The sequence below is a fragment of the Sycon ciliatum genome, chromosome 1 (assembly GCF_964019385.1).
Source record: "Sycon ciliatum chromosome 1, ocSycCili1.1, whole genome shotgun sequence".
In the NCBI taxonomy this organism is placed as follows: domain Eukaryota; kingdom Metazoa; phylum Porifera; class Calcarea; order Leucosolenida; family Sycettidae; genus Sycon; species Sycon ciliatum.
Genome location: NC_088643.1, coordinates 91,111,836 through 91,122,105, shown reverse-complemented (window position 1 = coordinate 91,122,105; position 10,270 = coordinate 91,111,836). Strand labels below are relative to the sequence as shown.

General features: G+C 52.4%; 2 protein-coding genes across 2 annotated transcripts; both read left to right on the top strand.

The window, feature by feature from the left end:
• The first annotated feature begins 238 nt into the window (after window positions 1-238).
• Window positions 239-9,702, top strand: LOC135806423 (uncharacterized). Its single transcript, XM_065320602.1, has 4 exons — window positions 239-5,763; window positions 6,402-6,544; window positions 7,663-7,766; window positions 8,284-9,702. Exon 1 carries the CDS (start codon window positions 556-558, stop codon window positions 4,759-4,761), a length of 4,206 nt encoding a protein of 1,401 aa, XP_065176674.1. The 5' UTR covers window positions 239-555; the 3' UTR covers window positions 4,762-5,763; window positions 6,402-6,544; window positions 7,663-7,766; window positions 8,284-9,702.
• Window positions 5,595-8,461, top strand: LOC135808708 (regulating synaptic membrane exocytosis protein 4-like). Its single transcript, XM_065321935.1, has 4 exons — window positions 5,595-5,763; window positions 6,402-6,544; window positions 7,663-7,766; window positions 8,284-8,461. Exons 1-4 carry the CDS (start codon window positions 5,595-5,597, stop codon window positions 8,459-8,461), a joined length of 594 nt encoding a protein of 197 aa, XP_065178007.1.
• Window positions 9,703-10,270: the final 568 nt, after the last annotated feature.

Genomic DNA, 10,270 nt, shown 5'->3' with positions numbered 1-10,270 from the left:
GTGGACTGACAGCCGCCTTACCCAGGAGAAGCCACTTGTTCTGCGGATGGTTGGGATCCGTCAAGTAGAAGTGGTGTGCGAATGAAGCGTCGTCCGCGTGCAGCCAGCGCATAGGGGACCACGGATAGCCTGCAGTAGGACACGAGTGCATTGCAATCACACTGTATGTAGTGAGTCATGCTAGACATGTAGCAGGGACATAAGAAAGCATGGATTGGCCAATAAGGACATGTTGGGAGTGTGATAGAGTGGTCCCATGGTAACAGGACTTGGCCAAGCATGCGCATGCTCCAAAGTTGTTGCGCAATGATGTAGTGCCTGTTGTTGTGTTGAGCCCGATTTTGATGGCGGCTGGTATGTAGTCTTTTCCTTTTTGTACTTCCCGTTTCATGTTTGTTCAGTCCTAATAATTATAATATTCCCGTCCTATCCGGTTGTGTTGCTGTGGAGTCCGGGAGGAGAGTTTTCAGTCACAAGTGGTGCCGAAACCCGTTTGCTGAACCTAGTCTTATTCGTTTTTTCTGACAGTGTTTTTGGTCGACGGCCTGTATAGTGATGGCGTCGGGTCCTCGCGTGGACAATTTGCTGCGACCTTTTCGGGGGCGCGATGATAATCTGGATGAATTCTGGCAGAAGTTCCAGGTGGTGGCAGGCATCCAGAAGCTTGAGTCGTCAGAAGCCCGGATGGCCGTACTCCCATTGTATTTGTCGGGTGATGCATTCACTGTTTGGTGTGAGATGGCCAGTGATGATCAGAAGGACGAGGCCAAGGTAAAGCAGCGGCTCGTGGAGTCATTTTCAGTCACCCCTGCCGATGCCTACCACCAGTTTGTCAAGCGGAGGAAGCGTGCGGACGAAACTGTCGACGCCTACTTGGCGGATCTTCGGCGGCTGCAACGGCTAAGTGGACACAAGGAGGCAGCGGACGGCAAGGACCCGATCCTCTTGGAGCAGTTCCTGGTGGGGCTTCCGCCTCACTTCGCCGTGCAGCTTCGTTTGAATGCAGCCTCTCAACCTGCTGGGGCTACGGTAAGCTCAGTTGCAGCCCAGGCCCGTGCCCTTTGTGCTGCGGGCAGCTTAGTCAAGGAACCCGTTGCTGCTCTGGCAGCCAGCCCTGCTCGACGACCCAGTGGCAGTTCCACCCCTAGTCGCCTCTGCTATGAGTGTCATCAGACTGGGCATTTGCGGCGCGATTGCCCGAACCGGCAGAGACGTCCTCCTGTTTGCTTTCATTGTCAGCAGCCCGGCCATGTCAAGCGTCAGTGCCCTCAGCTGAAGTCTAGTGGTGGTGCCAGTTCTTCTCAGACGCCCACTAGTACCGCCTGTGCTGCGGGCTCTGGCTCGTCGACCACGGGCAATGCCTGCCTCAGTGTCGTGGCAAGTCCCTGTTCGTCGCTGCCCAGGATTCATGTCTATAGTGAGGGCCAGGCCAGGCTGCGTGCTGCCGTGGATTCCTGCTCTAGTAAGTCCTTGATCAGCTATCGCGTTGTCTCCGAGTTGGGTGTACCCGTTCAGCTCGTAGAGTCCAACCCGCGCATTACCGCCATCGATGGGCAGGAAGTTGTGGTGTCTGGGCAAGTCCGGTTGACTGTTCATCGTGACGATGACAAAGTGCACCTGCCTGAAGTTACTGCTGATTTCCTCGTTGTCGACACCTTGGATGTGGTTGACGCTGATATCCTTCTGGGACTGGACATTATCTCCTCCGTGGGTGGCGTGCACCTTGGTTATGCCCCCGATGGCGTCCTCGCAACCGTATGGTTTGGTCGCCAGCGTGATCCGTCAACTGCATCCGATACCACGTCCGAGTCTGACAACCCGGAGAGCTCCGCTAAGTTGCCACGCGATGTCTCTGTGTCACGAGATGGGCCGAATGTCACCCTGTCCATGGGTGATGCTGAGGTCGCCTTCGACGCCGAGCGTGGTTTTTGGGAAGTCCAATGGCGTTGGTCGGCAGGCGCACCACCGCAAGCCCCTATTGGCTCTGGTATTGGCGAATACTCCCGCCAGAAGTTGTCACCGGAGCAGGAGGCCAAGTTCCAGGCCGAGATTGACCTTTGGCTGGCGGAGGGATGGCTTGTACCGTATGATGCTGATCGACATGGTCCACCAGGCGCTGTACTGCCACTGTTGGCTGTGTGTCAGGAACATAAGCCTACCACACCCGTGCGTCCGTGTTTGGACTACCGTGCGCTGAACGTTCGGATCATCTCCAGCCCTGGTCGGGAGGCACCCGCGTGCCCTGAGAAGCTTCGCGAGTGGCGGCAACGGAAAGGCGCGTCCAAGATTGTCGACATCCGTAAGGCCTTCCTGAATGTTCGCATCCACCCAACCCAGCAGCGGTTCCAGATGGTCGTTTGGCAAGGACGACAGTACGTGATGGAGCGCATGGGCTTTGGCCTTGCCATTGCGCCGAAAGTCTTGGACACTATTGTGAAATGGGTGACCCGTGACTTCACCGACACCGATAATTACATTGATGACATCATCACGCCGACAGATCAGGCGGAGGCCCTTGCGGACGCGCTGACCGCCCATGGATTGCCTACGAAACCTGCTGTGGACGTTGATGCGACTCGCGTCCTTGGTCTGCAGACGCACGATGGCCAGTGGGAGCGACGCGAGCCACTGCAACCCCCTCCTACCCAGATGACTAAGCGGAATGTATTCCAGTGGTGTGGTCAACTGACTGGTCATTATCCGGTCTGTGGCTATCTGCGCCCTTTGGCTAGCTGGCTGAAGCGCTTGGCGTCTGCAACAACGGATGCCTGGGATGCAGCTGTCCCCCAGGAGTTGTGCGACCTTTGCCACGATGCGGCAAAGCGTGTGGAGGGCGACGACCCTGTTCATGGAGCCTGGACTGCGGACGATCCCCAAGACTGGCGTGTTTGGTGCGACGCCTCCAGCATTGCCTACGGTGTCGTGCTCGAAGCTGATGGTACTGTACTCGAAGACCAGTCGTGGCTCCGCGGTGCCACCGATAAACGCCACATCAACGTCGCCGAGCTAGATGCCGTGGTAAAGGGCCTCACTCTCGCGTCGTCTTGGCGTATCCCGAAGTTGTGCATCATGACCGACTCCCAGACGGTGCATGGGTGGCTGCGTTCTCTGTTCGACAACATCAAGCGGGTTCACGTCAGTGGGTTGCACGAAGTCCTCGTGCAACGCCGGCTGCAGGTTATTCTCGATATCGTCGACTCGTCCGGCATGAGTGTTGACGTGGTCTGGGTACCCACACAGCAAAACATTGCTGATCAGCTCACACGTGTCCCACCGCCGTTCCTCCGCTTTGCCCGCCAGACTGCGAAGATGTCTGGCCCGATTGGTGATGCCGATGTCGTTGGCGCCGCTGTCGCTGATGATGCCGCCTGGCGTGTCCTAACCCTGGGCGAGATTGCCGCGGCGCAGCAGCAGGACGAGGTGATTCCGGTTGTCGTCGAGGACCTTGTGGCCGGCCATGCTGTCCGTTCGCCGGCATTCCAGCGTGTTCAGCAGCAATTGACCGTCGTGGATGGCGTGCTGATGCGGAGCGTCAAGCTACCCCCTAACGAGGTCATGTCAGTACCAGTCGTGCCGAATGACATCGAAGAGTTCGTTCTTCGGGGTGCCCATCAACAGACTGGCCACGCCTCCTGGGAGGTCATGTGGCGGTTTCTCCGGGGTGTCTGTTACTTCCCCAACATGGCCGAGAAGTGTCAGGACTTCATCCGCCGCTGTCCCCCCTGTACGGCTGCAAACCCTCGTGGTGGCCCCGGTGTGCCACCGACACGACCTGTCTCCGCCAACGGTCCCTGGAGTGTTGTCTCCATCGATACCTTGGAGCTTGGTGTCAGCCGTTCTGGTTACCGCTACGTACTCGTCTGCATCGACCATTTTACCAAGTGGGTCGAAGTTGTCCCGATGAAGCGCCACTGTTCGGCGGAGGTCGCTGCTGCCATGGTCTCTATCTGCTCACGATGGGGCGCGCCTGAGGTTGTGCGTAGCGATAATGGCACTGAGTTCGTCAATGCCATTGTGTCAGCCCTGTTCAAGTCCTTTGGCGTCACGGTCCAGCGGGGCGCTGTTCGACATCCCCAGTCACAAGGTTCTGTGGAACGTTTCAACCGGACGCTGTTGACGATCATCCGCAAGACGCTCGAGGATGATGACGACTGGGAGACTGCCCTCGAGCTTCTGTTGTTCCACTACCGTTCTCGCCCGCACACCGCTACGAAGATTAGCCCGATGGAAGCCATGCACGGCTGGCAGCCTCACCGTCTTCTCATCGAACAAGATTCCACTGAACTGTCCGACAGCGCCTGGGTGGACAAGTTGCAGCGGAAGTCTGCCCGCCTGCGCGATCACCTCGAAGTTGAGCTAGCACGGCTTGACTTCCTCGATGCTCCCGTGCCCGAGTGTCCATACCCCGTTGACACTGCCGTCCTTCTTCGGCGTCCGGAGCGGCATTCGAAGATTCTCACCCCCTTCGAATCTGGATGGCACGTAATCCGCATCATCTCCCCGTCGACAGTCCGTATTGCCACAGCTGATGGTCGCTCCAAGCTGGTGAACGTGGATTTGCTGAAGAGAGATCCACAGGCTCCTGATGCGCATGGCCCTGCCGACGCGCCGGCGGCAGTGGAGGCTGACGACCGGGACCCCGTTGTCCAGCTCGTGTTGCAGACGCCCCCCGTACATGATGCCATGCCTGACACGCCTGTCCATGGCTATGGTTTGCGCGATCGTTCCAGTCTGCAGGTCCCTGGTCGGTTCCGTACGTAACTCACACCGTTGTGTTCATGTACTGCATGTGTCATTCTGGACTTTTTCGTGTGACGGTACATTGCACCATATGCTTTGTGGCTGCTCGTGCCGCATCTATTCTGGTTGCGTGGGTATTCTCTTTTCTATTCGGTTCCGGTATGGTTGCCCTTCACTTGCTGTTTGCCATCTTTTATGTATATCCGTGTGTATGGTCCATCTGCGAGACCGTTGTCTTCTTTCCCGCATTTTGTGTCCCTTCTTTCCACTTTTGTCCCCTTGGAATGTTTCTTTGCCCGTTCACTTTGGTGATACAATTTCCCTGTTACCAGGCGGAGGAGTGTGATAGAGTGGTCCCATGGTAACAGGACTTGGCCAAGCATGCGCATGCTCCAAAGTTGTTGCGCAATGATGTAGTGCCGGTTGTTGTGTTGAGCCCGATTTTGATGGCGGCTGGTATGTAGTCTTTTCCTTTTTGTACTTCCCGTTTCATGTTTGTTCAGTCCTAATAATTATAATATTCCCGTCCTATCCGGTTGTGTTGCTGTGGAGTCCGGGAGGAGAGTTTTCAGTCACATGCAGTCCTGCAGTAAGTACTTGTCGCTTCATGTGACATTTTTGTGCATTTCAAGTACGAGCTCGTACGCATTGATCCACGGTGGTTGCGAATCAGGAAAAACGGCACGTCATCTTCTTGCTCCTCTCTCTCTCTCTATCTCTCTCTCTCTCTCTCTCTCTCTCTCTCTCTCTCTCTCACTCACTCATCAACTCTCTATTTCTTTTTGCCCTTGTTTGTTCTTTCTCCTTCTATTGACAACATATGCCATTGCAGATCTATGGGAAATGTGACACCAATGTATGGGGCCGGGCAGATAGTGGAAACACATCTGTTCAACGGACCAACATTCGGTGACATTGAGCTTGGTCTGAGTGCACGCGGCGTCAGTAGTAATGCAATGGTGCTGTTGGAAGTGCGCTCAGTGGCAAATCTCATCTACAGATCAGCACCAGACTTCAGACCAAGTGAGTCTTAACGACAACGTGTTACTGATCAATGCCTAACGGTGCCGCTGCCGCCATTACTGCTGCTACCACCGCTGCTTTGTAATTTAGGGTAAGGGTCTGGGTTAGATACCGGTATATTCGTATCAAGTGTCCCTACATTATATGAATATGAATCACTATGAAGACCGTGTAGCGTCTGTGGCACCAAGCGTTTGCCTGGTGCTGGCGAGAACACGTGTGTTGGATGAAATCCGAAAACAATACCGGCACCAGACGAAATGCACAGCAGCACTGAAGGAGAGGGCGACCCTCCAACCACACTGCCAGGTGTTCTGCACAGTGACGCGTCGCGCAGGAATGCGCCAGGCACATCTACTCAGCGCCATCTTGACGAACTCTCCACAATGGTTCAGGATCGAGCAGCTTGGAGAGGCTTTACTCGCGTGGCATAGTGTGCGTAGATCTACGGGTGGTGATCTCTAGCCGAGGAATAACAGCGGAAATATATGTTACACATGAAGAACGGGTTCGGATTAAAATAAAATATTTTACTTGTTTATCTTGTTAGTCATGGATAGTTGCTTCATAACTCGTTTTGCCTGTGTGTGTGTGTGTGTGTGTGTGTGTGTGTTTGTGCATGTGTGCGTGTGAAATAGGCATCTATGTGAAGGCATACCTGCAAAGTGACGATGGCACTAAAGTTCACAAACGCAAGACAAAGGGTCGGCAGGGTCGTGACAATGTGATTTTTGACGAGGTCCTCATGTTCCGCTCCCAAGGACTAGATAAAATAATGAAGGTAGGACATGCACAGTAAACCCTATCAATTGATGGCAACCCCAATAATATGCACATACACACCATTGGACCATTGGACGCCCATCGCCGGAGGCGATGATAGCGATGCTACAGCAGAAGCCATAGCAGCTTGTGCTGGGATTGCACCATTCAACAGCTTGCAAGGCTGAAGAATTGACCGCCACTATACACACATATACACACACGCACGCACACACACACACACACACACACCCACCCACGCACGCACGCACGCACGCACGCACGCACACATACACCTCAGACCTCAGACATGCCCATCGCGGGAGCGATGATAGCGAACAGCTATGTTAGACATAGCAACTTGTGCTGGGATTACACCATTCAACAGCTTGCAAGGCTGATGAATTGACCGCCACTATTTGTAGCCTGGTATCCACCACACAGCTGTTTGAAGTGACTTTTTCTGGCCAGTGAATCCTTATTTTTCATTTTTCCATTTTCCATTTTTTCTTTTTTTCTTTTTTTTCTACACACACACCACACCACATACTCCGGCATACACTGGCTGTTGGTAACCACCCAGGAGAATGAAAGAAAAGTCAGGAAGAGTCTGAGAAAGAGAAGAAAGACGTGTGTGACCATAATCGTCGGGAATCGAACCCGCAACCTATCGATTGGAAATCGCTGCACATACCACTGCACCATATGGGATGGTTGTGGTGCCAGTAGCCCTCTAGGACCATGTGTGGTGCTCGCTTCTCCTGACAACATTGCCAGCCAACATGCTGATACTGCACTGTAGTCCATGATCATTGTTTATTGTTTCAAGTCGTACGTCCAAAGTACATGCATGTACTTTGGACGTATGACTTGAAACAATAAACAGTGACGTATGACTTATATGGAAAAGAAGCTATTGGGTGGCAGTGAGGAGGACAAATTCTTGGATTTTATTAAATCTAAGAACCATTGATTTTGAGGACCAATGTGAAGCAATTTTGCAAACGAAGTACATGTAATCCAGTGTAGCTCATGCCGAGTCATGGCATACATCAAAATACTGATCCTGATAGGACCTCCACGTGTTTACACTTGTTTGTGAGCCATGTTGACAAGAGATGTGTGTGCTTGTTGCAGGTCATGGTTTGGGAGGATCATGGTGTTCTTGGTCGTAACGTTATGCAAGGCGAGGTGCTGGTGGACTTGTCACTCCTTGACCTACGCACTGGTAGCCATGCCTGGTAAGTCGAACAGGGCCACCGGACGGACCCGGTCCGGTTGATACGGTTGTCACCGGACCGGGTCACTCCCTGGGATTCGTCTAAACCTGGGGAGAAAATGTCTGGGTATCCTGGATCATGACTACAGTCATGTCCATGTCCATGAGGCGGCCATATGTTCAAACTGCAGTGCAGAGTGCATGCAGCGCTGTGGACAGATTGTCAGTACAGCGTGCACCACTCGCAGAACACGTTGAAACTGCACAGTACTGTACACTGTAACCATGGTAACTACACAGTCATTTCAGAAACTGTCCAAAGGTCACGCAAATACTTCGAAGAAGTGCGTGTACTATCATGGTTGGTGCGCGCACAAGTAGTACTTGCTCTCCGTGTACACTTCGAAGTTCTTCTCTCTCTTTTCTCTCCTTCTCTCTCTCTCTCTCTCTCTCTCTCTATCTATCTATCTATCTATCTATCTATCTATCTCTCTATCTATTTATCCATCTATCTCTCTTTCTCTACTGCCTTTGTCTAGTTATCCACTGTTCGCCCCCTACTCATCGTCGACTGCCAATCTGTCGCCAGCAGAGTCAATGATGTCATTGTCATCATCCTTCTCTACTGATCCCGGTGGACAGAGTCCACGCAAGTTAATATCGGGTGGATCACAGCATTCCATCAAGAAGAAAGGCTTTCGCAAGAGCCTTCGCTGAACCGCAGCCGGCTATATGCATCAGTGTGTTCTGTCGCTGCACGGAGGACATGTACGGTATGATGTAACACCATCACTGGGGTCCACCTACACCTGCACCCAGACTCAACAAACCCAGACGTCCAATGATAGTAGCATGCGGATAGTGCCAGGCAAACGACTGTTCCTCATGTTTCGCATCTGCATTGCTGCATTGATGAAGGCTGGGAGATCACAAGCTGATTTGGACCAGATTTCTAGCTAGGTTCCTGACGTACCACATATCCTCATGTCATTGTTCATGGATGAAGTCAGACATGCATGCACAGGCGGGCCTGGCAGAATTGAACAATCCCCATCGCACGAATGCTATATGGTCAAAGTCCATGTAGCGGTGTGACAACTTCACGACAAGCCAATGATCTGCACGGTATTCTCAGCATGAGCCACTCATGCAACCTGGAATTAATGCGGTGCTCATGTACTGATGCCGCAGCTGTGGATGCCAACGATTTGTCAGCACATCCTGCTGCCGTGCTGTCGCTGCTGTCGGCACTGCTGCTGCTGCTGCTGCTGCTGCTGCTGCTGTAACTGGTAAGGTGTTCACTGTTCAGTGCATAGGCAGATACCCGGCATGTCTGTATTGAAATTCTTGAGAGCAGACTGTCCTATGCAGTGAAAGAGATTGTGTGCTGTCCTGGTCAACTCTACCCACTGGAGACAATCAGCACAACACATTTTGCTATTTGTTCACTGCACTTGCTGGAAGTCAGGCAAACAGTAGCATGTTGGAGGTATGTTCATAACTTATGATTATGCTGTGGGTACTGCAGTACATACTGCCCATAACTTGAGTCCCTGTTTCGATCTAAACTATTTTATGACTTGTGACTTGTGGAGTGAGTTTTTCAGCCACAATATCCTATCTATAAGCCAAGATTTACTGAATACATGCAAGCCGTAGCCAACTAGTCCTAGCCAGAAAGAATCCTATTTGACAAGTTTGTATTTGAACTACTGCAGTGACGACGACGGCCATCATCAGGCCTGTATGGCTCTCTGTTCATCACTATTCTGATTCTCCATAGAACGCTGGTATCTATCAATACCAAGAAATTGGACTCTTTCTTGAACGCAGCTTGGTCTGCCGATTTTCTGCTTGAACCCTGGCAAGATGCGTTGCACATGCCACTGCATAAGCAATGTGTTTGGACTGCTACCATTATTAATTTTTATTTTCACTGAAGCGACCGCTGTATCATGTGTATACGAGTAAGCTGTGTGAAGTAGGTTATAATAACCTGATGGCTGTTACCTGTCTAGCATACACTGGGCTGGGCCCTTACTTCTTCTGTCAGGTGATATGTAATACAATTGCTTCAAAAGAAGCTTCATATCCTCATTGACTTCGACGCAGGGTGCAGCGGTGGTGGTAGATGAGTGGCTCAGTGTTACACGACTTTCTTTGCAGGACTCCATGTAGTGCATGGCATGACCAGTGTTGTAATGTACTGTGGCAGTGCCTCACCATCCCAACCGTTCCTGGTCCAGCAGATGAACAAGCCCCGGTCCAGCATATGTCGGAGTCTGGACTGCATAGGCCATGTGATGCATACCTTACACTGTACACGCAATACTGGTGCATGGTGGTGTGGACCGTCCCTACTATACTCACATCACCTCCAAGTCCAAGTGGAATGACCCTGCCTGGTTGATGTGTATACAAGATAGGGCTGTGCCACTCCAGTTTCTTCATCCATCAAAGGCCTGGATGGGTCCCATGCACTCCTGCAGGCATTATGTCAATATGTGTGTAGGTCATGGCTGGGTG

Coding starts and splice junctions, on each gene's coding strand:
- LOC135806423 (XM_065320602.1), top strand. CDS start 556: ATGGCGTCGGGTCCTCGCGTGGACAATTTGCTGCGACCTTTTCGGGGG.
- LOC135808708 (XM_065321935.1), top strand. CDS start 5,595: ATGTATGGGGCCGGGCAGATAGTGGAAACACATCTGTTCAACGGACCA. Junction 5,764..6,401: donor AGCACCAGACTTCAGACCAA/GTGAGTCTTAAC, acceptor CGTGTGAAATAG/GCATCTATGTGAAGGCATAC. Junction 7,767..8,283: donor CGCACTGGTAGCCATGCCTG/GTAAGTCGAACA, acceptor GCCTTTGTCTAG/TTATCCACTGTTCGCCCCCT.